Source organism: Vespula pensylvanica, chromosome 21 (genome assembly GCF_014466175.1).
Source record: "Vespula pensylvanica isolate Volc-1 chromosome 21, ASM1446617v1, whole genome shotgun sequence".
Classification (NCBI taxonomy): domain Eukaryota; kingdom Metazoa; phylum Arthropoda; class Insecta; order Hymenoptera; family Vespidae; genus Vespula; species Vespula pensylvanica.
In genome coordinates, this window is record NC_057705.1 from 515,618 (window position 1) to 542,853 (window position 27,236).

General features: G+C 38.2%; 3 protein-coding genes across 17 annotated transcripts in view; 2 read left to right on the top strand and 1 right to left on the bottom strand.

Moving 5' to 3' along the window:
- Window positions 1–6: 6 nt before the first annotated feature.
- LOC122636374 (fatty-acid amide hydrolase 2) lies at window positions 7–24,938 on the bottom strand. 14 transcript variants are annotated; one of them, XM_043827535.1, is made up of 10 exons: window positions 8,033–8,291; window positions 3,730–3,889; window positions 3,440–3,646; window positions 3,151–3,354; window positions 2,879–3,084; window positions 2,602–2,744; window positions 2,340–2,518; window positions 1,883–2,272; window positions 1,192–1,374; window positions 7–1,109 (listed from the first exon to the last, which is right to left on the bottom strand). In XM_043827535.1, exons 3-10 carry the CDS (start codon window positions 3,644–3,646, stop codon window positions 1,011–1,013), a joined length of 1,611 nt encoding a protein of 536 aa, XP_043683470.1. In that variant the 5' UTR covers window positions 3,730–3,889; window positions 8,033–8,291; the 3' UTR covers window positions 7–1,010. The 14 variants fall into 14 exon arrangements, 13 of the variants coding, with proteins under 13 accessions (XP_043683470.1, XP_043683463.1, XP_043683473.1 ...); XM_043827528.1 differs by lacking the exons at window positions 3,730–3,889; window positions 8,033–8,291 and adding an exon at window positions 24,321–24,938; XM_043827538.1 differs by lacking the exons at window positions 3,730–3,889; window positions 8,033–8,291 and adding an exon at window positions 11,168–11,307.
- LOC122636376 (cytochrome b5 reductase 4) lies at window positions 5,704–13,204 on the top strand. Of its 2 annotated transcripts, XM_043827540.1 has the most exons (11): window positions 5,704–5,931; window positions 7,271–7,689; window positions 9,689–9,859; window positions 9,965–10,065; window positions 10,162–10,297; window positions 10,393–10,652; window positions 10,717–10,939; window positions 11,005–11,299; window positions 11,406–11,492; window positions 11,589–11,747; window positions 11,809–13,204. In XM_043827540.1, the coding sequence occupies exons 2-11, from the start codon at window positions 7,461–7,463 to the stop codon at window positions 11,861–11,863; spliced, it is 1,716 nt and encodes a 571-aa protein (XP_043683475.1). In that variant the 5' UTR covers window positions 5,704–5,931; window positions 7,271–7,460; the 3' UTR covers window positions 11,864–13,204. The 2 variants fall into 2 exon arrangements, with proteins under 2 accessions (XP_043683475.1, XP_043683476.1); XM_043827541.1 differs by lacking the exons at window positions 5,704–5,931; window positions 7,271–7,689 and adding an exon at window positions 8,593–9,441.
- LOC122636373 (monocarboxylate transporter 10-like) overlaps window positions 18,079–27,236 on the top strand; it is an 85,353-nt gene continuing 76,195 nt past the window's right edge. Inside the window, exon 1 of the mRNA XM_043827524.1 lies at window positions 18,079–18,598. The gene's annotated coding sequence lies outside the window, so the exon portion shown is untranslated. The remainder of the gene's footprint in view (window positions 18,599–27,236) is intronic.

Here is a 27,236-nt window from a genome sequence, read left to right on the forward strand (position 1 = left end):
GAGATCTTTTGATGGAATAATAGAGTAAAAATTTATTATTTATGGTACAATAAAATATATTTATATATACGACGTATTAACATCAATAGATGATTTAAATAACACTGGGCTTATACCACATTACATTACCAAAAAGCATACCTCTCCTACCAAATGATTTCGATATCACATCCTTTCGTGTATGAAAATAGAAAAGTTTGCACAAAGGTCTAAGAGGTAAAAAAAGAAAGAAAGAAAAAAAAGAAAGAAAGAAAGAAAGAAAGAAAGAAAGAAAGAAAGAAAAAAAGAAAAAAGGGAGAAACTGCAGTCCAACGTGTGATGGGTAATATTCTATTTATATACAAATATATCTCTCGTACGTTTTTGTTAATAATAGTTTCTGTATGCGAATGCATTATTATATAGAAAGACTTCCAAAGTATAAATTTACAAATGCTTAGTCGTAAAGATTTAGTTGCTCGATCAGAGGTAGTTTTATATCTGCGCTTATAAATCATATACTCTGTAGACATTATTTATTAAAATAAATCCTTTAACAACGCGAATAACTTAATGAATTATTACGAATTATAACGAATCATCCGTTCAAACTTCTTAACTCGAAATAATAATAATAATAATAATAATAATAATGATAATAATGATAATAATGATAATAATAATTATAATAATAATAGTAATAATAATAATAATAATAATAATAATAATAATAATAATAATGACAGTAATAATGATAATAATAATAATAATAATAATGTTTATACAAGATATATTACCATTACCGTTTATAAAAAAAATATAAAAAGAGAAGAAAGAAATTCATTCCCGACATCGAACACGTCCAACATGAAAATAACGTTAATTTTTACCTTTCTTCTAGCGATTTTAATGCACAGATATCTTTCCTTGCAAAGATTTGAGAATCGTTCAAGAGTTGAGAAAGGCAGGATTTGGTATGTTAATGCATTTCAATGCATTTTGAATTATTATTGTCTAGAATACCCATACTTTTAAGCTACGATAAGCGGAGGAACCCAGCCTCCAAATCCTTTTTCAATTTCCTCGGCAACGGCAAGCGTCAAACGATCTTGATTTAAACCACCGATAACCTACGAACGAATATTATTAATTAACGCTTGATACCTTGTGGCAAGATTCTCAAGAAAAAATAAAACAAATGCGATGCCGTGCCTGTATGCCTATAGGAAGTCCTTGCTTATTTAATCCTAATGGACATGCTGTAGCCGGCAAGCCCAAAACATTGATAATTGCGGTGTACGAAAAATTAAATGCTTTTATAAGCGGCTCGTGATGCAACGGAGCTGCCGTGGGATGAGTCGGATACAAGAAAATACCGTCTTCCCCCAAAATATCCTGAAAATATATGAAATTCAGTAGAACTGTAAACATAGGTATAATCGATCGTGTATATTATTTGAAGATCTATATGGATTTTGAGGTGCATGCGTCGGTTCTAAGTCGAAACGTCACTTTGTCACAATTAAAACGTAATTTCGAAGAATGTTGCTAATACGATGTCTCGTATCTATTTGCATGCAGAAGGTAAAATGATATTGTACTACTTATAAAAGAAGCACGCAATACCATAGAAATATTGCTTTTTCCACGTCAGATTTACGTTGGATTCGTGAGGAAATAAAAATCATGTCCATTAACAAACATACGATCCATGATTCTATGGCAAGAACAAATCATATCTGGCTATTTCTTGCAAATACATTGCAAAACAGCCGAGAGAAGTCCGATCCTAACAAGTTATAGGCGTGGATTCGTTATACGTAGAAATGTAGACACAGAATAGATTTTTCTCGATTCCTATGTGATTTTTAAAGACACCATTAACAACGTCTATATACCCTACCTTGAATTCTTGGTAAAGGTCTTTACTTTCTTGTATAAGTTTTGTGTATTGCTCACTCCCATGTTTTATACCAAACCTCTCAAATGTTGCAGTTAGAAGAGCAATTAATGTATGATTACTTAGGAACATTAACCACTTAATAAATTCCCATAAAATATTTATATTTCCGTTCCTGTTGGATAATTCGTACGAAAAATCTTTGTTATCTTTAGACGTCATATTTGCTAACCATAGAGCAATGCTTTTTTTAAATTTTCGTACGTGTATTTTCGTAGCTTTTATTTTATATGCTTTTTCAAAGTGAAGCACGACTTTTCTCATAGCGCATTTTATTTCTTGATCTACAGGGGACACAAAGTATTGTCCTCCGTCGTCCTCCATGTAATAAAACTGAATAAAGGAGTACGATTATAGTTGCTCGTCGAAAACGATCATGTTTCAGATATATTCCATTTACCTGGATCTTCGAAATGTCGACTTTATCATCCAAATTCAATATCTCTGCGTTCTTATCGGCGAGTACTTTGAGAACAGGTCTCATATCCTGTGCGTGTCTACACATAGGACCTATTGCAAGCAATTGATTCTGATCATCGCTGTGGGCACTTGGATATTGACCATCGTTTGAGACAATACCTAAATTTAGATTCGACGATTAATCTAATGCTAAAATAAAGCGGTTGGTAGTAGGCATCAATGATTTTTGTTATAATATAAACCTTTGGAAGGTTTATGACCAAAAATTCCATTGAAAAAGCATGGCATGCGAATAGAGCCACCGATATCAGATCCTATTCCTAATGGCGAACCAGCTGCTGCTTGTATGCAGCCCTCACCCCCGGAAGAACCACCTACTATATGTCTAAAAAATAATAACAAAAAATTCAAATAAAACTAGAATAGCAAACGTGATGACTGGAACGCGCTGTGCAAAAATGTATGATAATTGACATTCCAACCTTAAACCAATACGTTATCACAGATGTAACGAATTACCTTGTGTTGTACGGATTCCTGGTGGTACCGTACAAACGGTTATGCGCTTCCCACCACATTGCAAGTTCCGAAACATTGGTCGAGGCCAACGGTATAGCTCCTGCCGCTCTCATCAGTCTTATCACTTCTGCATCTTTCTTGGAGACATAATCTTTACGAAGGATCAAACCAGCCGTTTGCTTCATATTAGCAACAGCGATACAATCCTATAGAATAGTAATAAATACATATCGCTGTCAAGTAGTACCGCGTAGATAAGAAATAGATTTTACCTTGGTCGTAAAGGGAACACCAAGGAAAGGTTTTTCTTTGGCAAGTACTTGTACGGATGGTGCATCGGGAGATTTCAACATTTCATCACATTTTTTAGCTTCCTTGAGCGCTTCCTCGAAGCGTTCCTCTACTACGCAATTTAATATTGGCTGAATTTCTTTTATTCTGTCAATGTACGACCTCACTACCTCTTCGGAAGATAACTACAAAAAATCATATGGATGAATGAAGCAGAGTGCTAACGAATAATATTAGATACACGTGAATATTAGATATTGGTGAATATACTTGTTTATTCCTAATTTTAAAAGCTAATGTGGTCGCACTGTGTAAAAGTGTCAAATCCTTTATCGGTGGTTGAGATTCTGCAGGGCCACCGATGTAAGCTGCTAACGTGAATATACCCCTAGCAACGAACTCGATGAAACGGTGGATTAAACTTAATATTTGTCTTCCTGAACTCATTTTCGTTTGATTTTTATGCTTGGTCGTCATCTGCGGAAACGAATGATAATATTATTACGTAATCTCTATAACGAAATCTTCTTTATTATGACTATGCGTCGTCAGTTTTTTACCTTTCGTATATATATCTAAAAGGAAACAAAAAATAAATTATACGCGTCTGTTTACGCTCGAGAGAGCTATTAAACGATTAAATATTACGCGACGTCGCGTTTATTATAACACATTCCTTTTAATACTATAGTTCATTTGATTTCCACACTTACGCGATATCTGATAGACTAGAGAAAAAAAAAAAGGAAAGAAAATACTCTTACGTTCGATTAAAAGAGCACATATTGGACATCATTGTTGATTCAATCGACTAAATTAAATCTAATCCGTCGGGTTTATCGTAATCGAGCTTAGTACAAGAACGAGCAGACGGGAATTGTTTCCAAACGAGACAAAATTGATGGCAAAAGGATGACTCTGAAGTCGCTTAATAAAAACAAAACTTGACAAGATTGGATGAATTTATATAAATTGATCTAAAAAAGATTATTATATTAGCAGAAGAGTTAATCGGTTGACTTTGCCTCGGAAATTGAGTAACATCGCGTTGTTGTCATCGACTTTTATCGCTTCATGTTAAACGATAAAGAAAGAAAAACGTAGATAGTGAGAGGAAGGGAGAGCGAAAAAAAATATGAAAAAAAAAAAAGAAAAATATCAAGCGTTGCAAACGGTAACTATCTTTATTTTATTCAACGAACATGTTCTTCCTCATTCTTTTCCTGGACTCGTGTTGTTATTATTATACAATGTCGTATAAGATAGTTGGAAAAAAATACCATTTACAAAGTCTAGGAGGAGGGAGATGAAGAAAAAGAGGGGGAACCGGCAACGACTGTTGTCCGAAAAAGGATGGAATTGCAAGGTCGTTCGACCGATACCATGTGAGTTTGACAGTCGCACAGCTATTTTTCCTTCCACTCTTCTACAAAACGATAAGATTTACGAGTCGAGGTTAAAAGACATGTGTTGTTGGAAAAACGTCGATAATATCGTCGGGTATGAAAACGCCGTTTACGAACGACGGCTTTGTCCTCGATTCGATTAAGGTATTCTCGTAATACTTGAAACGTCTTTCCGTTGTTCCGAAGACTAAAAACTGCCGATTCGCAGAAAGAGAAAAAGAAAGACAGAGACAGACAGATAGACAGACAGAGAGACAGACAGAGAGACAGACAGAGAGAGAGAGAGAGAGAGAGAGAAGAAAAAAGAGAAAAAGATTGTAATAGGTAAAGGATAAAAAAGATGGGAATAGGATAAAAAAAAAAGCGAAACGTCTAAAAATTACATACTTACGAACGTTGTAAAAAATTGTTCGCCTTTTCTCTTCTCTTTCTCGTGAAAATTCGAGAACGATCAACGGGAAGTTCAAAATAGAGAGCGAGAGCGAGAGCGAGAGAGAGAGAGAGAGAGAGAGAGAGAGAGAGAGAGAGAGAGAGGAGAAAGAGAGAGAGAGAGAGAGAGAAATAGCTAGACAGATAGACTGGTTCTCGCTTGCTGACCGAACGTACCGGTAAAGAGAAAATCTGACACGCACTATCAAGAGGACCCCTCGTAAATCGTCTCTCTATGTGAAATGACGATGGGGAAGACGACTGGCAACGAACGAGTGATTTAAAAGCGGTCACGAGTCATTAACGAAACGTCACTTCTGCATCGCTCTCTCTAACGCTTCCTTCACTTTTCTCTCTCTCTCTCACTCTCGCTTTCTCTGTCTCTCTCCCTTTCTCTTTCTAATTTTCGTTCACTTCACATGAACATCCTCTTTCTTTTGTTTTCATTCCTTTGCTATCGCAATTTACAGAAAGATCGTAGGTTAAAAATAGTAATTTTCCTGTGAATTGGCGTATTCGGTTAAAAGTGACTATCACTAAACTCACAGCTTTCTAACATTTCTTTTACTTTTCACCGACCGGCGAGTAGCATTGTCATGGAAGAGACAGGAGGGAGAAGAGAGGAGAAGGGAGGTAAGAGGAGCGAGGAAGGAGAAAGGAGGAGGGAGGAGAGACGAAGAGAGAGAGAGAGAGAGAGAGAAAGGGATATGACCGCGCCTCTCTCCTTCTTTTTCTCTCTCATTCTTTGTTTCCACGCAAGCGTGCATAGGTGCGATCTCACAAAGGCGCGAAGTTAGCCGCGGATAACCTCCTTCGATTCTCTCGTCGGCTATGTCGGAATCTAACCTCAAAATTACAGTCGTTCGTGAACACTTTACGGCGCCGTTCGTTCGTCGACAGATCAACGTCCCATGTAAAACTCTTCACGTGCGTTTTCATCGAGTCGTTTATTCGTTTGATTTTGCTCGTTTGCCCGATTGATCGGCGCACAAACGATTTCGTGAATGGTTCCACAGTTCGTACGTGCATCTTTTTTTCTCTCTCGTGCAATGTCGATATTGCGACGATCAGCTATGATCGATTATGTGCTCACGTACGAATAAAGTTAGAGCGATTGTCACGTTCTCCTTGAAATATCTCGTAATTAAATAGCAAGGCATAGGGTTAAATTCGTTCTACGTAGACAAATTCCTCGCTTTTATCTCGCGTTCATGACCTTGATAAAAGAGATAAATAGGTGTACGTATATGTATATATATATATATATGTATGTATATATATATATATGTATATATTGAAAGAGAGAGAAAAAGAGATCGCCAGTAGCGATGCATTTTAAATATGCGCGCCCGCAAAAGGTGAATGCCTTCTGATCATTCAATAAAACCAAGCTCAATTTTCTCGATTCAATTCGTTCTATTATGTTTAATGTAACTTGCAAGAGTGTCAAGGCTGTCAAAGAATAATAGCATTTTCGAAAGTTAGTTTTTTATGGTATGTCGCGGTGAAAGTATTTCAAATACAAAAACGAAAGTCTTTCGCCTTTTTCTATTACGACGTTGTATACTTTCGAAATTCAACGTGATTAGTTACACAACTATATATACATATATATATATATATCTACTTATCTTCTATCATTATCAATACATCAAGGATAGTTTCGAATAGATACTCGATGTTGAAAAGATGACATTGGATCCTAACTAATTTTATTTATTATATAAGTAGAGCGTACGATCGTTGCAAAGCCCGTCAGCGTTTTTATTCTACTTGAAATAAATCGTTTGAAGATAATCACGAACGATGGATTTTCTTTGTTATTTTACTAAATAATAAATCAAATTCGTTATGCGATGTTTCCAGTCGATGTATCGATCTGCGAGTACGATATATCGCTTGGTCATATCTAAATTTACTGCATCGTAAACAACAAGGTGGTAGTCGATACACTGAAAGGATCTTTCTCTTCTCTCGAGAGATTTGTTTCTCAAAAAGAGTATTCTTTCGCAACGAGTTTACGTACATATGTAACGGAGATACGCGTCAAATAATACTATGCCGTAATGCACGTACACTCGACCTGCTTTTAAGTTTATTGGCGTAATTCGGTAAAATTAGTCGCGGTTTGAGAGTACCTTCGCGACGATACGATGTTTAAACCAATTATAGTAATCTATAGTAATATCAAAAAAGCAAAAAAAAAAAAAAGAAAAAAAGAAGAAAAAGAAAAAAAGAGAGAAAAGAAAACCTGCTTTATTTTCAGTGAAGATAATTAACGTCTGGGTAAACAACTATATAAATTGGACTCGATGAAGGTATCGGTGTGGCTTGATAACCGCGAGGTTGAAGATTAACGATCGAATCGATATTGACATTCGGAGTAAGAAAGAGAAAAAGAATAAGAAAAAGAAGAAGAAGAAGAAGAAGAAAATACCTTGTAAAAGCGACAAAATATGAAGAGAGTTAACTTGCCTCAGAACGAAAACGAGGCAGGTTCGGTCGACGCGACGGATTTGCAAGAAAAAATGAGGATGATCGACGTAAAGTCTTCCTCACCTACGAGTCTCTTAGCAAAGAACACTCTGTTGCTACCGAGCGGAGTCGTTTATGTAAAACAATTATCCAATGTAAGTTCGACGAGCGACACTGGATCGTCCACGAAGTCTTCTGGCTCGGCGACTGGTAAGTGACTCCTCTTCTTGACTAACCTCCTTCTCTCTCTCTCTCTCGCGCGCGCCTCCCGGCCTCTCCCTTCCCCCTCACTTTTTCCCGATTCTACTTACTCCTCACGTGAGGAATTTATAATTACCGAAAGTTCTCGTTAATTCGTACGAAACAACGATTATTAATAACGCAACCCATAGTCATGCTACGTCATCTCTGCTCATACCGAATATACTATATACGCGTTACGTATATCCGGTCATCCACTTGTATCATTTCGTTTGTTTCTCTGCCTTTCATTTATGCAACTCGTTTGCACAATTATTCACACGTTCACCCAAAGCGCGCGTTATCTATATACCTATGTAAATAGACTGCTCCGCGTCCGATCGTTTGGCCTTAATGGTACTACCCCTTCAATTACACTATATATTATATCTCTCTAGGTCAGCGACCCTTTTGCCTATCGATTTAATTTCACAAACGCGCTTCTCTTGTTCTTGTCAAAGCTCGTTTACGTCTACGATCGTTTTAGAGAAAAATAAAAGAACGAGATGACGACGAGAAGAACGTAAAGCAACTGTTATTGGAAGGAACACGCGCGATACTAGAGCGGCAAGCCGTTCTCTCCTCGGTATTATATTGATCTACCTGTTCCACCGTTGTATACCTATGTAGCAGACTGCTTCCTCCACAGTCTTGAACAATCTTCCACCGTGAGACGATCTCACCTTTGCCCGTGTTTTCGCTGCGATATCGATTCATTGCGCTCGTTTTGCTTTTCGTGACAGCTCGCTCGTTTCCTTATCGTCGATATTTACCGCAACTCGTCATTTATATTTCCTCGATAAAAGCCATCTCTATAGAAAGTATTAGGCATACTTTTGTTTTACGAGCTACAAAAGTCGTTCCTTTTCGACCGTAAATCCTTTTCGATTACGTCAAATATTTCAACGATCTTTTCTTCTCTCGAAAGAAACACGCGCAATGGTGTTGCATACGGTTCGTCGAACGTACGATTATATCGTATCTAGGAAATATTTTCTTATCGTCGTCCTAATTAATTGATTCCTCTTTGTTGTCGCGATACGCCGTACGCCATATACGCGTATCTCCGACGCGATCCTAACGATAATCATTAGACCGTACTATTATTATCCCATCGATTACCAGCCGACGTTGAAATTTCTTACGTTTCTTGGCAAACTCTAAACGAAGCGTTGCGTCATTCGATTCTATACGCGTAAAATGACTTTTCGAACTTACCCATTTATGGGAACTATCTGCTTAATAATGTTTGCTAAACAATAACTGACGTTTCGAAGGAATAAACCGATACTGAAACTCGATGTTTCGCAACTGTATTATGCTCGATGAGACCTGGCTTTGTCGGGCTAAATAAATATGTTCTATTGCATGTATGATTCAAGGTAACATACGTGGTGACCTGGAAAAATAGTCTTCATTTTTTATGCCTCTAATATATCTCCAAAGTACTAGTAATCGCAAATAAGTGCGGACTGTTACAGACGAAAAACAATCTTGTAAACTACGTCTTTTTTTATCCGTCCCGAAAAAAAAAAAATGGAGATTAAATCCGTTTCGTTCATCGATGCAGTTTGATAAATTTCGTGGAGGAAAAAGATCGATCGAATCGAATCGAATGATCCTGGAATCAATCGATGTAAAACAGAATGTCACAATGCTACAGCGTCTCTTTATTTTCCAACGTTGCGTCATCCGAGGGTTTTGAATTGCATATTCAAGATGGTTAGTAATTAGTCCAATTGCCAATTAGTCGTCTTTATTCCGAGTTGTTAGTCTCGCTCTTATACAGCACGCGTATTCGAGATTACACCGTGACTTAATTTCTCGAATATCGATTAACTCGTCCTATAATTTATACGTTTAATCAACGATATCGATCATAAATAAATTGATTAAAATCGTTCGGTTCTAAGTATATTTGTTACGCGTATACCTTTTTTGCTAATTATATTCTCTATACGTTTTGTAGGTAATCCGAGAAATAAGACAGCCTTAGCACCGGGTCATAGTGTTATGGACTGGATTCGATTAGGTAATTCTGGAGTCGACTTAACCGGAGTTGGTGGTATTCCACGTACTGTCACGTTAACCGAATTGGCTAATCATAACAAGCAGAACGACGCTTGGATCGCGATAAGAGGTACAAAGTATATTCGATGCTAAGCGATATTCGCGCGTAAATATTTGCACTTACTAATTTCGTTCGTTTGATCGCTTTTCTCTTTTGCTTTCATCGTTAATTCAGGCATTGTTTTCAACGTGACCCGTTACATGGATTTTCATCCTGGCGGAATCGACGAGCTGATGAAAGGAGTTGGAAAAGATGCCACGAAATTGTTCGATAACGTAAGGTCATCCTAACGAAGTAATGTCGTCTGACGCGTGTGTGCTCCTTATTGAACGATTATTATTCCCGAGGCACCCATAGATCGTTCGTTACAGGTTCACGCATGGGTAAATTATCAAAGTCTTCTACAGAAATGCGTCGTAGGTAGACTGAGTCGTCCAACCGCTTCGAACCTGTCCAAGACGATTGAAAAATCTTCCATTGCGAACGACCTCTTGAAAAGTTGTGCAAGTAATATATGCAATCCCGTTGATGTATTTAAATATTCATACTCTCCGGAATATTTACTTATACTCTTATAACACCGCGTTTATGTAATCTTTCAGCGCAAAGAAAAAGCGAAGAAGAAATCGGTTCTGATCTTTCGAAAATCAAGATGGATTGGCGACAAACCTCGAACACGATAACGCTCTTTTATCAAACGATAAACGACTATCAAGGTATCTACTATCGTATATCAAGGATAAACGATACCAAGCTCGTTTTTAATCTATCCTTTGAAAAGGATATCGTTATACACGAACTCGAGTTGGCCGGGGAAATCGAATGGCCACCTGCGTGGAATAGAAACTACGAAAGCATGGAAGTAAGTTAATTTTACATACTTTCACTTGATAATTGCACAGCAATTTTGACTCTCTTCTTTGCAGGTAGACTTTACTTTCAGGAAAAAGGATAAGACCGTATGGAAAACTCAAGGTAGTCATACCTTGTCCAGAGAGCCGATAACGAACAAGAGGGTTTACAAAGAGTACGAGGTACTAAGCAACACGTCCCTTTGCAAATTAGTTAACCTGCTGGTCCTACGAGCTGAAGATTCTTTAGAATTAATACCGAGTGGTAGACACCTGGAAGCAAAAATGAAAATCGCAGGTGAGCACGACGTCGTTAAAAACCTTCTCGGAAGAAAAATTACGTTCTTTTTTAACTCGTCGCAGGCGTCGAGATTTCTAGATACTATACGCCTGTACCGGCCTGTCTTCATCCGGAAGACACTGCACCGAATTATACTTCGGATTGTATCTGTCTCATGATAAAGCAGTACGAAGACGGTGCTCTTAGTCCATCCATAACAGCTTTAAAAGTCAAAGATAAGGTTACCTTGAGCAATGGACTTGGCGTCTTTGTCGTCGAATCCTTCGATCGTTATTCCGTCGTTCATATGCTGGCTGCTGGCACAGGACTAACGGCAATGTTGGGAATAATTCAACGGTCTCTTGCCAGGCGTAACGTGTAAGGATTCGATTGTATTCATTCGAATAGCGTTTGATCTCTCTTTTCATATAAGAGATTTATTCTCATGTGAAACACTTTTATATCTACGATCATCCTGTTGTAGGAAAAGTATCAATCTCGCCAACTTCAACAAAGACGAAGATAACATGTTCTACGTGGAGCAATTGGAGAGAGCTTGCAAAACGAATAAGTTAGTATATACGTACACACGTATATACATACGCGTCTATGCTTATGGAATTTTTTCTCTTTATCGCCGTTCGTTAATACTGTTCACAATTTTTAGATTGAAAGTCACGCATATACTGTCGCAACCGAGCGATTCCTGGAAAGGTAGACGTGGGACGATGTCCGACGAACTTTTGAAAGAATTAATAGGCAATTGTTCACCGCACAGTTGCGTCTTCGTTTGCGGTCCTAAAGGATTCCTAGTTTCTTCGAGAAAGTGAGTTATCGATGTATCTAATAATTAAGCTCGTTGTCCTATCGCGTCTTTGATATTTTAGATGTCTCCGTAATCTCGATTGGAAGTCCTACCAAATGTACGAGTTCGATGATTAAAATCATTCTAAAACTCTTTCATGTTTCAAGCTTGATCGACGAAGAATGCTGAAAATCTACGTTTAATTATTTCTCGTACAAATTCTCTCTGCGAATAGTTCTACGTTGGGATATTGAGAAAGTTATATTATTCATCCCATATGAAACTATTGCGCAACTGATAGAGCTTATTAACGTGAATAAGGAATTTGGTTGACACGCAAAAAGGGGAACGCTTCGTACTAAAGCTGGACTTATCGTACGTTTGACGTACTTGTTGAAAAATTAAACATAACTCAATTATACCGAAGTTTGTCTGCCTTGTTCGAGCTGGTTTAGTACAAAGAAAAAAAAAGCATTAAGCGTCTCTCATTCGATCATTACACGCATCATTAATATTTGCCAAAAGAATTGCGAATGAGATACGTCATTCTGTATGTCGGTACTTAGATTCGATATATGTATACGTTTAGAAAAATATTCGATTATATTTTCGAGAGAAGATTATGTATATTCTTCTAATGATCTTATCTCTCGGATGTCGGTGTTAAGCGAGTTTTAGAGTAATTACTACTTATCTTTTACAAAGTCTCTAAGTGCTCTACTATCGTCGTTGTTAATAATACTTCCATCCATATCTGTCCTGTCTTAAGCATTTATACTAAGTGGATAAAAGCGTAGAATATTTTTTTCTATATCTTAACGATAATATTAAGTTTAACGTAGACGAATTCTTTGGCTACATTCCTCTTATCTAAAATCTATCGTAAGTTTTATCAACGATATACCATCCTTTTCGAAACACCGTTTTATCAAGCAATATTTTTACACTATGCAAAAAAAAAAAAAAAGAAACCGACTATGACTTATAATAACCTATAGTTCAATCTTAGCTGTGATTAAGACGAATTACACAAATGTGATCCAAAAAAAAAAAAAAAGAAAGTCTTCAATGCGAACAAATCTCACGACGAAGAGTATTATACGGCATTAACAACGTTAAACGCGATATTTTTGGATATGTCAATTGCGAAGTATGGCAGAATTTTTATGGCGGAAATACTATTACATAGTTTTCTGCTAATTACTTCGATGGACGTTTCAATGGACGATAATCAATGTGACTCACTGTAAATAACAAAGAAAGAACTATTGTACGTTATCGAGAAAAAGAGAACAACCAAAAAAGTTACATCGCATCCTCCAACGTTTGACATTTCTTGAAAATATTAACTCTTAAGAACTGTTTGTACTATAAATCCACATATCGTATGGTCCAGTTTACGTATTTTTATGAGTTTGATGATATTATATGTGTATACGATTCTTATAGAAAATAAAAATGTACTCAATGGCCTAAAATTCGTTTACGCATCGTCCATTCATCATCTCCTCCTCCTTTCACAATTAATTACAGCGTACGAAAATTGCGATCGAAGAGTATACTCGCACCGAGCTTGTTTGTCTCGTACCGTATCAAAGCGTACTACTGTTTGTCGATCTCTCGATGCAACCAACATGTATACTTTCTATTAAATTCTCAAAAAGTACAAAATAAAAGAGAAGAAAGAGAGAAGGTTCATTAACGCAAAGAACGTTACAAATGCGGGTGGCAACGATCGATCGATAAGTAACGAATAATATCGCAAGGTTGTAACGAAAATACGATAAGCTCGGGATCGCTGGACGAACGCATGGGTCCAAAAAATCGATCGATTACGATTTACTATTTCACAAAGAGGAAAAGAGAGGGAGAGAGAAACGCTTAAAGATATTTCGCGGAGTAGAAAAAAAAAAATATCTGCACAGTTCTCTTTTTCCCATTCCGGTAGGAAAAGAGGGAAAACTTTTCACAAGTGCGAAACTTTCACGGCCGAGTTAATTTTCCGGTATGCCTATATACATAAATATAACACACACGCGTATACGGAGAGGACACACACGCGTCTACACAGTGATTATTGATCGTCGTAACTTCTTTTTCCCGCAATATGACGTAACGAGAGCACCGGCTGGGCAAAGACGAATGTCTTTTGGCTTCGCGTTGGTACAAGAAGAAAAATGCGTTGCGGCTTCGATAGCAAAAGTGCCAGAGGGATCGTTCGCGTTGACTTTACGCCGCATCCCCTTTCTACCGCGCTTGGCCTTGAGGATCTAGATCATCGGACGAGAGAACGATATGACCGATAAATAGAGAAACTAAAATGTAATTTGCGAAATGTCATGTTGCCCGACGGATAAAACTTTGTTAAGTATCTACAAATAGAATCTAACGAGCTAACGATCGAGAGAGCCGGTCCTTGAAATAACGATGAAGATGAGGAAAGTCATGAAGGATCCTTCCTTAAGAGGGATCCTTCGATTCGAATTAAGAGCATTCCCTTCCTTCGACTCCTTTCTCTTAAATTTCATTATCGTTCGTTGAATTATTCTAATAATCTACCAGACGCGCTGGAACTAAAACGAATTAGAGAAGTTTCTCAGACCAAGTTCTATGCTTTTAATTTTTCTTCAAAAGAACGGGAGAGAGAGAGAGAGAGAGAGAGAGAGAGAGAGAGAGAGAGAGAGAGAGAGAGAGAGAGAGAGAGAGAGAGAAAACGTTACTCAATCAAACCATTGCGTCAAAAGATTCTCTAATACATTATAAATTATAATAAATGACGTCATGCCGTTGATAATTGGTTTACGTAATTCATTATTCGATAGCAATTGTTTCATCGAAAGGTATCGGTATGTATGTAACGTTATCGAACCGCGATGCTTTTCACTTAGAAATCTATAGCGTGACGCTCTTCCGTTCCGTTGCATAGCGTTGGTGGTTGGTGCCGATTGAAAACTCGCGAAGGTATAACAATGGTCGAGATTTTTTTCTCGCGGCCAAGATATTTTCCACCATCGAGATTTTTTTTTTATCCTGCTATGCTTCCTTTTTTTTTTTTTTCTTTTCTAACGAGAGAGAAACGATTAAAAGAACTTTTTTATACGATATGCACGGTTTCGAATCAACTTCCAAGTGAAACTCGTTCAGCGTTTGTTTGTCTGGCTTATTCGTGAGTAAAATCTAAATACGATGTATAATATATGTACGTATACGTATATGTACATGGTATGCACGCGAGCAGCTTGTAAACATAAAGATATATATGTTTAGTATTTTCTACCTTATCATTGCACATGCAAATGGAGAAACATAATACTATTTACAGGAGAATTAATCCTGGTTTCTGCTCGGCCAACATCACCGCTGGACCGATGTCGAATACTGTCTTTATCGATCGAACAATGCATCGCAATGCGGTGAATGGTGCTTAAGTATTGTTCGAGCCTTGCAAGAGAATATCGATCGTTTCTATTCTTCTATCGTGATTAAGATAGTACTTCCACCTCTTTTTTTTATGCGGAAGTAACTATCGAAAGACAGATAGAGAGAGAGAGAGAGAGAGAGAGAGAGAGAGAGAGAGAGAGAGAGAGATGAAAAATCAGAAGTAAAGAAAATGTTATGGATACTATCTCGCATAATAAAATGGAATAAGAGTAGATGGAGTAAATATAAAACCCGACCTTTCCTCCTTCTTTCTCTCTCTCTCTCTTTTTTCTCAGCATCCAAATATAAAGAAGTATCCATCTCTTTGCCGTTCGAGCGTTTTTATAAAAGTCTGGCTCCTTTTTCCCTTTTCTTATTTTTCCTCCTTTCTTTTATTTTTTTCTCTTCTTCTTCTTCTTCTTCTTCTTTTTGCACCTTTCATTATGCTACATTACGCGTTACGCCTGAGGATGGAAGATGCATCCTTAACTCTTTCTCTCTCTCTCTCTCTGGTTTTTCTTAAGACGCAAGACTTTTATTTAACGGAAAGCGTTAATTCCATTTTCCGGCACGAAAAACGAGTTTCCTCCGTTTGCTTTCCCTTCTCTTTCTCTCTCTCTCTCTCTTTATCTTCTTTTTATCCTTCTCTGCTAGAAGCGCGAACTAGGTAATCTCAATGCATATCAACGTTCCGTCGAAAACGTGATCGATAATTAATCAAATGGATGTACGCTGTGCCGCAATCACTTGTCATTTTTTTAATCCACTTAAAAAAGCAGCACCGACCAGCAGAGCGCTGTTATTCAATTGATTATAGTCTGCTTCCTGTCCTATCCGAAGGTGAATTTTTTTTTTTTCGAAGGGGTGGAGGAGGATTGATATAAGGGATCGAGGAAGACCAAGAAGAAAAGCTTCTTTGACGCGACGGCTAATCCTAATCTCCTTTTAAATCTATCATGAGTCCTACGACCTCGTGCGCGTCTTGGATTTACGAGGCTTGCTCGCGGACGTTCGAGGTGTGCTAAGTAGAAAGAAAAAAGAAGAAAGGAAAAGAAAAGAGAAGATAGAAATAGGGTTAAAAGAACGCGGTCACGTGCCATCGCAATCGAATAAATTATAGAGCTCGTATTTTTTTCATCGAATTATTTATCCCCGAGCAAAAAGAAATATTTAATAAAACAGGAAAAGAAAACGGAGCGATCAAATGGCTTTTGGACATCTTCATTTTTCTTTCCGAGATAGTACACCACTGCTCCTTACGATGTAATTTTTATGTATTTCAACTAGTTTTTATTTCTTTTCCCTTTTTTATTTTTTCTTTCTCTCGCGTATTTAGCAACGGTTTATTAAGATTAATCGATTCTCAAAAGAATGTTCGTGACGTGGCACACGATGGAGAAGGAAACGTCGGTGATTTTCTCGCAATTTTTCAACGTGCATCGCGAGTACTGTTAATATAGAAAGAGAGAGGAAGAAAAAAAATAGGCAAAGGTGCGGAGCTTCAAATTCATTTTCTTCATTAATTACGAAACCGTGCTGACGACGTTTTTCAAACATTTTATGAATACCGCATGTTTTCCGTCTCTCTCTCCCTTTTTGTTTTCGAATTATTTTCGATTTTACTTTACTCGGTCTCTCCTTTCTTCCTTTTTTTACTTTGCGTGGATATTATTTTGCGAGAGCGGAAACGGAAGATGTTATGCAAGAGCGATGAATATACGGGATAAATATACATATTTTAATGATAAGCAGTCGCAAACTTCGTATACTTGTTTTTCCTTTGAGAAAAAGTTTAAGCAAACAGGCAAACGTGTGAATATTTATCGATCATAATTAATTCCTTCAACTATGTTCGTCATTATTATCCTTTTTCTTTTCCATTTTCCAATTTTTTTTTTTCCATTCGAAGAAGGAAAATCGAATCGATATGAAAATCTTTGATAATTATTTTTCGGTCGAGGGAACGAAAACAACGTTGTAATTTGTATCAACGATCGATTTTTTTAATCCCTTCCCAATCCTATCCGTTTCTCGCGCTTCATCCTTTCATGAATAGTAATGCGTTCGATAATGAATAAATCCGAGAAACAAAATGTGTTGCGCGTGGGTGACGGTGCGAGAAATAAATAACGATCTTCTGTGGGCTCTATAGGACAAAGAAAAACAGAGGAAGAAAGAAAGCAAAACGGTAAAGTAATACAAGTAAATTTCATTCAAGGTTCGTTTAGGCGAATGGTGTTAATGAACGAACGAACGAACGAACGAACGAACGAACGAACGAACGAACGAACGAACGAATGCGTCGAATCCATTTGAGATTCTCTCGTAAGGTAAGTTTTAAGCTTACGACTGTTAGAAGAGAGAAGAGATTTCGTTCTCTAGCATTCGCGTTTCAATTAGAGATCCCGATGCTCGCGTATATTCCAGTTACTTTAACGTCCCTATCCGAACTTTACATCTTCTCGAAGTCGTCGAGAATACGAGGGTTTTCTTTTTCAATGGACGTTTTGCGACGAAGTTGTAGGAAATTTGAAACGCATACAATGAGGGATGGATGACGAAAAAAGAAAAAGAGAGAAAACAAATCGAACACTCGTTATTCCTCCATCATCGAATTCTCGTTAATACTCGTTGGGACAAAGGTGATCATCTATGCGATTTGAAAAAAAATAGAAAGAGGGAAAGAGAAGCTGAGGAAGAAAAGGAGTGAAAAGAAAAGGGCGATACGCGTGATCGAAGGGAAGTCAAAGAAATGGAGTAGGAAAGGGAAAGATAAGGGTGACAAAACCAGAACGGAGCAGAGCGGAGCAGAGCAGAGCGGAGCAGAGCGGAACAGAACGGAGTAGAACGGAGTAGAATAGAGTAGAGCAGTGTAGAGAAGAGAACGGAAGAGAAGGGGAGCGGAAGGAGTCGGGGGTGTCGCGGGGGGTGCCGATGTATCCGAGGGGGAAGCTTAAGCATAGGGATGCTGTGGGCAGAGAGCTGTTTCAGTCGCGCGACGGCTCTCGCCCCGGCCAGTCGATCGAGCTCTTGCACAAAAGGGAGAGAGATACACGTTTCTCTCTCTCTCTCTCTCTCTCTCTTTCTCTCTCTTTTTCTCTCTCATTCTATTTCTTCTCGTCCTGTTTGCTTCTTCCTTCCAAAAAAAAATTTGTCGTCGAAAAATAATGAATCGCACACAGTGAGACGAAAAATCTTTCTCTCGTCGTTCACGAACGTTTCTCTCGAGACTAATCGCGTCGATCAAAAAATGGTGTTTCTCGGTGTTCGATTATTCTTTAACGCGGGACGGCTAATATTTGGAGGATAAATCGGGAGAGGAAAGAGAAAAATCCTGCAACCACCTGTGTTCCCAGGACAAACGCGCCAAGGATGTCGCTCGTGTTGGCTTCGATGTAGTTTACCTATATCTCTTCCTGGATTAAGGGATACCACGGATTAAGGATTTCCACGTACGTATCTTTCATTTTCGAATATAAAATAATAAAATTCGAGAGAGATCATTCGTAGAAAGCCGATAATATTTTAGTCTTGCGAATACGAAATGCATTCGTTTGACATCCTGCCTGCTATTTTTTTTTTTTTTTTTTCCCTTATAAAAATTCGTATACCTTTTCGAGGACGATCGATTCTGTTTTGTACATAAAGATCTCGCATTCTTTACGACAGAAAGGTGGAAAAAATAGCGTGGAGTATGAAAAAGCGTATTTTCGCGGTTAAAAGACTCGCGAGGGAAGAACGAGAGAGAAAAAGAGAGAAGAGAGTAGCAAGATGCGGGACGAAAAGTGACGCGTCACATGGTACGGCTGCTGCGCTGGATCACTGGCGCTCTTCTTCTCCCTCGTTACCTCTCGACAAGCTCGAACCTCGATTGTTGTTTCCGTCGTTGTTGCGGTTGCTGCTCGCTTTTTCTTTTAACGCGAGAAACGTTGCCCTTCTCTCCTCCTATTTTTCTACAGTAAAATCTTTTTACGAACCTTTCAATGGTCGTCGCGGTTTTCGTGCCTATCGTAGAGGCATTGTACTCGTCTACGTTTGCGAACGAATCTATGCAGAACTTCTATATACTCAGAATTTTGAGATTTCGCGTTAACTAACTGGACCTAATGAAATTTCGTTAATATTAATCGTCTGTGCGTGTAGCTTTCTTAAAAGCGCACAGAAGCGCGGTAGAAACGCGAGCTTGTATTCTCTGGCTCGGAGTACATACGTTTAGGAAATTATTTTACCATCCGGTTAAATATTCCTCTTTGAATCGTTTCCCCGTTGGCTTCGTATATTTTATTTGCAAAATTCCCCTCCTCCCTCCCTTTCTCCTCGTAGCAGAATACTGTATTTTATCGAGAAACAATTCTATACCACGGATAATAATATTCTCTATCGGCTGGTACGAAATTAGCTCGCAACAAATCGCAGGTAGAGGATACATACGTACATATATACATGTGTATGAATATATATATATCGAACGATTAACTTATCGTCTCGTTAATTTAATTTCCTCTTGGCTTTATGGTTTCATTAGAAACCGTGATTAATTAGTATAGCGCCATACCTGCTGGATATTGTAGGTTAATTACGCGCTCTTGGCACAATATCGGCGTCTATCTACGGACGTTCTCCGCCTCCGAGTTATCAGAGGGACTCGATCGGGAAGCCGATTACGCCTTTCTGCTTTCCGCACGTTTATACCTTGGAAACTTCCTTGGTTTTTCGTGACAATGAAATCGTTACGTTAACTCCAGCCGTTGCTCTGGCATACTTCGCCAAGGAAAAATCTCTAGGTGGTAGATCGATCGATCCATGGATCGATAGGATAAATCGATCGAAAGTAAAGCCTCCTCCATCTAAAACGCGTTACATTAGCAATCCGAGCGTTGCCGAGTTCGTTCGCGTAAACTAGGTCGAGAAACGTTTGATTGTTTGTTCCGTGCTTCAAGTCGATTTCGAAAGCTGATACAAATATGCTTCTGCAATGGGAAGAGAAGCGCGCGAATTGAAATTTCGACTTCAAAGTGTAGGAGCGTTCGCGCAAGGGGGTCGAAGACCGCGAATGCGTTCTCGCAGTTGAATCGATTGTAAGAGGAAAGAAAAACTCGGCGAGAAATGTAAATAATTCCAAACGAGTTTTATCGGTTTTAAATTAGCGCAGAGGAAAATAAAGAGAGCCGACGTCGAAGAATCCAAGTTTTCTCGATAGGAAGTCGAGAGAGGAGGCGTAAACATCGACGTTTCACGAGACAACGTTCGCCACTAATCATATTTCCTCAAGCCCTTCCCACACTCCGTGTCCTTCCAGTAATTAGATAACGTAAATTTGCACTATGTCGATACGAAGATAGAAAGACAAAGAGCGGGAGAAAGAGTGAGGGGGGAATAAAGGGATAAAGTGGACAGTGGCTCTTGAATCGCCAACTCGTGCATGTATCGAGAGGCTCGATTTCTCTCGAGTCTAGTTTTTCGCCTTCTTTTTTTCTCTTGGTTTTCTCGTGACGACGCGTAAAGCGTAGCTCGGTCAGCGGCTATCGATTAAAAGCTACGCCGCGTGAACTTTGTCGTGGGTACTTTGATGGAAAGGAAATTAATGAATCAAAATTAACGGCGCGCGAGAACAAGGATTATCGGTTGTCGAGTGGTATTTGAGAATTGAAAAAACATTTCGCAAGGATCGACTCTTGCCTCTCTTTTTCTTCCTCTCTCGTTTACCCATAAAAGTGGAATACGATCCGGACGCGGATGCACGTTCGCTCGTTTAATCGATAACTTCTCACGTTTTCCCTCGTTTTAGCTTCTTCTACTCGTTCTACGAACAAAACCTAACAAATGATCGCGTTAAAGGCCGAGGGATCAAGATTAAAGTCTTCCGAGAGATTCCGCGCTAAGATCTTTCCGGCGATAAATAAAACGTTAAGCGGATACGTATTATTTCGTTCGGTCGCGTATGAAAATGTGCAAAAGTTACGACTCGAAGAGTACTTTATAAAGACGGCAGTTGTCTCTCGACTCGAGAGAGAGAGAGAGAGAGAGAGAGAGAGATTTTCTTTCTCTCGAGTACGATCCACTCTTTCCTCAACTCATTTTCACCAAGTGTTCTTGAAATTTTGCGTATTCCATAGCATTAGGTTCGCTCGGTGAATGCAACAGAGATCTGGTAAAAGGTAAAATTCCAAAAGAAATAAAACGTCTTTGAAAGTTGGAAGAAGAACGAGGAGAAGAAAGTAGCGGAACCGTGCGAAATATCGTCTCGAATTTAAAGTAGCGTAGATCGGACAAACTCCCTTCTTTTTTAATATACCCTTTAATATACCTCGACTCGATGCAAATAAACGTCTCTCGACGAGTTCTCGTCGCGCTATAACGATATAATAATTCCTACCTCTAATTGGCGAGTCACCGAAGATTAATACGTTTTTCTTTTGCCAAGATTACCGCAGTGAGAGGATAAAAAGATAATAAAAAGCAGGGAGCAGAGAACGAGGAAAAGGAAAGAGAAGAAAGAAAGAAAGAAAGGAAGAAAGAAAGAGTTGCAAGTAAAAAACGGAGGAAAAATTTGAGAAAGGGCTTTTTTCCTCCTCGCTCGTAAGTAAGAAAGGTAACAGGGCCGTTATGGTTGTTCGCGAAACGAATACGCGAGGAGAAACGAGAAACATTTTCCTCGGAGAGAAATGCGTTTTCTTACTCGCTCGTGTCGCCTTCGCAAGTTTTAATGACCGTGGGAAGTGGCATCTTAAAAAGGGTTGTAGCGTTTTCACGCCAAGAGCCCGAATCTCGTCGCGCAGCTTCTCGCTTTTTGACGGATTTAGCGTGTGTTATACTTCCTCGCGTCCGTCATCGCGAACCGCTAATCCTTTGATCCCCGAACGAGAGAGAAAAGCTCAGGTTCGACGAAGCATTAATGACTTGGACGTGGCAAAACGATCGAGGAGTAGCGGCGACCTTGATGACATTTCCTTTCGTCTTTTTTTCCTTCTCTATTTTTCCATTTCTTCTTGAAATCTCACTCAGGGAATATACATTTTCCTTTAATCGCTTTTAGAACGTATTTCCTACTAGTTGCGGTAAGCTACGGTATAACTTTTAACGACGACGACGACAGAGAAAGCAACGTCTTGAATCTTGTCTTAAAATCTCGACGATCTCTTCTTTGTTTCCCTTTTTCTCCTCCTCCTCTTCGTGTTCTCCTTTCGCTTTCCGGCAAATAATAGACGTTGCAAGATGTAACGATAATACAGTAAATACGCTTGGAAGGAACCGTCGAGGTAGGTCTCTTATCATTTCTCATCGTGGTCCTAAAGGGATAGCAAAGAGAAATGATTAAAAAGGAATCGTGTTCAGGACCTGAGTAAATATCTCGACCTAACTCTATTGCATCCTTCGTCCTCTTGCTCCTGCACTTCCTTAAGCGACACGAAAAGCAGAGACCGGTCTCGTTTTCCCTTTTCCACATTAATGAACTTAACGAGTGACTCCAAGGAGCTTCTCGAGTGGCTCTCTCTCGACTGTAAACGCAGGCTTTACGAGCGTCTCTTCGTCGAACGAACGAACGAACGAACGAACGGAGCTTCGATTCTACGACTATAAAAGTTCTCTTCTCGCTTTCTCGCTTTCTTTCTTTCTTTCTTCCTTTCTTTTCCATTCTTTCCGTTCTCAATGGTGTAAATCGTGATTCTCTGCATTGTTCAATGTGTCTCGGCGAAGAAGAACCTTAAAAACTGGGGAAGTCACTGTGGGAAGAATCGAGATCAAAGATCTCTTCGAAATTTCGATTATGATCGAAAGCTGTGATCTAGGGTGACGATGCTTTAACGAGTCGGGTGAGTTTCCAACGCTTTGTCGAGAGCACTTTTGCTCGGATGTAAAAAAGAGCGAGATTAGAGCTTATAATTTTTAATAACAAAATTACATCTAGCAAAGAACTGTGTCTGGTTAATAAATCTGTTTTCGGATTTTACAACGTGAAAGTATCGCGAGAGAAATATAAAACGAGTTAAAAAAGCAGCTTCTCTTTTTCGCTTTCGTTGGTCGTGCGGAATATTTTGAATAATGACACATGACTGACTGTTAATTTAGCGCCAAAAATTTTTTCTTTCTTTTAGTCCTTCTCCCGTAATTAGCCTGTCGTTTCTCGTCGTCGCCGTCGCCGTACGATCCCCGAACGCTGGGATCTTTCGCCTCGAACATGTACACGTAATTATGAGAATTACGATCCAGCTACTTATTGCTACGTGACATAATTATCGCGTCTCCGTCGAACTTGGAATCCAGTCGATCGCGAGTCGAGTAATTGTGCCGAGAAATATCGATTAGTACGGTGGCTGATGATATCGTTTCTACTTTTCGGCTCGGACGAAGAATACCTACGTATATCGAATCTCGAATCGCATTTGCAACGAGTTATCAAGTCGCACCTTAAATCGCGCATCTTTCCGAACGAAAGGAGGTTAACCGTAAATACGTAGTTGACGCGGTATATCGCGTTCGTCCTTAAAAATGCAGTTACATTTCTCGGAGCACACCGGCGGCATTAATTTTGAATTTTCTTACGGCGAGGCGTTGAGCGCTAACGTAGCTTTTTCCACGCTGATGTCCCCCCCCTCTCTTTTTTTCTCTCGCTTACTCGCTTTCTCTTCGTTCCACCAAAGTGTCGACAAGACGATAAAATAAACGTTAACCGGAGTACCTTGCTCTACGGATCGCGAATAAACTGTGGAAAGTTAGATAGAGAAGCGATAATTTAGCGGCTCTCAAAGGAGCCAACGTTTATAATTCGTTCGAGCGTAGAGAATCCGCGTGAGCGTTTAAATTATACGTACGAGTGCCGGTAATGTGGCTTCCGTTGATTCGTCAGTTTATATCCCTCGCGTTAATTATACTCACTTTTCGAGAAGGAACGTTCCTTTGACGAAGAAATTAAGAGAAATTCTTTCGTTCCGTTTCGGTGAACGGTCGAAATAGCGCGCAGCTGTTATCGATCGCACGTGTAACGCGTAATTACGAGAGGTCGAAGGGTTTCTTTCTCGGCCGTGAGAGATCGTGTCAACGACGCAACCGACGTTGCTTCTATAGACTATACGTGCTAATTGCCTTATCAATTTACGCAATGTTTGCACATAAAGGAAACTGTATGTATCTACGTTTACCGTCACCATGCTCCTATTACCACGGATACATTACCTTAATTATGATATCAGGCATTATCGATTTGTCCGCGGGGATATGACCGATTTTCCACTCTCAAGCACTTTACGAGTTACGAATGAATCGATGATTCCCTCCTTTCTTCCTTTTCCTTTTTTTCCAATCGATTTGCCGCAGGATACCGCTTCGAGATTAAAGAAAGCACTCCATGCTTTTTTTCACGTCGCGATACGTTCGAGAAAATGCTGAAAGATGCGAAAGGGCTTAGTTAAATTGCGAACGAAAACTCGAACCAGATAGAAAACATTGAAATTGTTATTTCGACTTAACGCGCCTCGCTCTTGCGTATTATTGACTTTTCTCGAAAGAGATATGAAAGCGAAAATTTAAACCGATATCAAAAATATGAAAGACTCTTGAATCGTTCGAAATGAAAGAATTTTTTTTTAGATCTCTCCAAGTGCGTTTTTCCGAAAAAAAAATTATATAAAATCTAATTATATAGTTAAACGCGATTAGTGGAATTTAGGTAGAAAAAAGAGAAAATATTTTAGAAACGCACCGAGATATGCAGCCATCAGCCCGGCAGTACTTGCGTTACAAGATTTACAATTACATTTCGATAGGTCGCAAGTAATACCGACTCGGATCTCACCACGTGAAGGTTGCTGCATGCGGAGATCCACGGACTAATAACATACTAATTAGTCGCGTTTAATGAACCTTCGTTCGACCCGGTCAAAGTCGATCGAGGGTCCATCGAACGCGACTTTGCCCTAACCTACCCGGTAAAAAGCATGGAATTTTAATTATTATCAAGTATCCGTTTTAAAAGTGCAACGAAACTATTTTTTTCTAACTATCTCTATATCTGATTATCATCATTATTACATACAATCTGTATACTTCGAGATATATACAAAGTATATGTATTTTATAGTTTACATATACAAATTTAATTTAACTCCAATTAAAAATTTTTAATTAAAACTAACACATTTCCAATCATTTTCGTCGCTGCATTATTAAATAAGAAATTGGACATTTTTCAAAATTAAGATGATTGGAAATATGAGAATTGATCTTTTCATGAATAATTACCATCTTATCAATGGCATTTATTTATGAATCGACCAATGCTTGAACCGATTCCATGCTTTTTAAACTATCTTAACACCTAAGCAGCAGATAATCGACCGATTTGCTATTATTGCCTTAAATTAGCCTTAGACATAACTTAACCTTGGAACTAGAATTCTTAATAGTACTATTAAGATTTAAGCGTAAAAATATGAAGCAGAAGATGATAAAAAGCTGAAGCATAAGAGTTGCAACGAGCATCATGCATCCCACCTTATAGTTATTATATTCTTATAAATTAACGATGTAGAAATGAAAAAGATTTTTAAAGAATAACCTTGCTGAAAAATATCGACCAGCGCGAGGACCACTATGCAAGGAAATGCGCTATTTATTTTAAATAATATAATATGAAATTATATTTAAAGTTGGAAATTTCCATGATCAAGCATGCATTTTAATCGTCGACGATCTGAAGAATAGAATATAGAAGCGTATTAAACCTATTATACCATAAGAAAGAAATACTACAAAATTGTATAAACGTGCAAGAGTATGACTATTTTATTCTATTTTTCCATCGATACTATTCATGAAAAAAGCAAACCAGATCTATCCAATGATTGAGGTAAAACGCCTGAAATATAAAGTACCAACAATTAAATATTTGATTACTTCAACGTTGAATTTATTACCAAACTAAAAGATATTATGGATTTGATAAATTGTAAATTTAATGAAGTAGAGCATTTTAATAAATAAAAAAAAAGAAGCTTCGGTGAATCTTGAAAATATATTAAATTATATTCGTCGTAAAAGACCGATCGTAAATAATTATATCTTGTATATCGAATATTTTGTGGTTGACAACAGCAGTCATTTTAACTACGAGCTACCTGAAACAGAAAGAAAATGTATTAGTCATACGATATTATAATCCAATAAATATTTAAACGAGCATGCACATTCGCTTGACGTGCCAATATGCAGATGCACTTTTCAATTTAATTCCCTGTCTATTTCTATCAATAAGATCAAATTTGAACCCGCGTGATTCTTCGTTAGAACATTGAATATTAATACGATCGAGAAATATGAAAAATATCATATTTGCAACAAGAATCGAAGATATATGAGTATATGAAAAGAAACCTAAAAAAAAAAAGATCTAAAAATAAAATATATGTTAATTAATACAAATTAATACACACATCACCTTCAATTATAACAATTATTACTGACGAGTAATACGACAACGTGGTTAAATAGACCAAAAGCCATTAACGAAGGGTTCGCCATGGCGACAACCTTCGAAAAATGACTCGTAGTCGATAGTTGCCCTCTTGAGCCACATTTCGTGGGGGCCTCTTCGGCAAATAGCCTCTTCTTGCTTCGTGCCCTAACCACTGCTTTTTAAGGGCATTCCCTAAGCGCGACCCGTATGAAAATTAAAATTATATATATATATATATATATATGTGTATATATATATATACACACATATATATAGATATATTTCACGAAAACTATCCTAGCCTGTGGACGATCAATGAACCGAAAGAATTCACCAATCGTGCTCATTCACACAGGCACATTTACTCGAATGCCCTAGCAGATATTCAATGAATCTAATCGATGCACCTACTACCAACCCTTCGCGAAAAAATTATTATAAAATTATGATTTTACTCTTTTACGTATTTGACTATTTTCGTTTCGTATCGTTATTGTTTTTACTTTACTACGCATACGTAATAAGTTATATATTGCAAAAATCGCGAGAAAGTCGAAGGGTTAATATATACTTAATACTAAGTATCAAACACGTTCCAAATTCTTTGCTAATTTATTAGAAATAAATTTCGTAAGAAA

Coding starts and splice junctions, on each gene's coding strand:
- LOC122636376 (XM_043827540.1), top strand. CDS start 7,461: ATGAAGAGAGTTAACTTGCCTCAGAACGAAAACGAGGCAGGTTCGGTC. Junction 10,298..10,392: donor CCTCTTGAAAAGTTGTGCAA/GTAATATATGCA, acceptor GTAATCTTTCAG/CGCAAAGAAAAAGCGAAGAA. Junction 10,940..11,004: donor AGCAAAAATGAAAATCGCAG/GTGAGCACGACG, acceptor AACTCGTCGCAG/GCGTCGAGATTTCTAGATAC.
- LOC122636374 (XM_043827527.1), bottom strand. CDS start 8,436: ATGAATCGATATCGCAGCGAAAACACGGGCAAAGGTGAGATCGTCTCA. Junction 2,519..2,601: donor TGGTCATAAACCTTCCAAAG/GTTTATATTATA, acceptor ATCTAAATTTAG/GTATTGTCTCAAACGATGGT. Junction 2,273..2,339: donor TCGACATTTCGAAGATCCAG/GTAAATGGAATA, acceptor TCCTTTATTCAG/TTTTATTACATGGAGGACGA.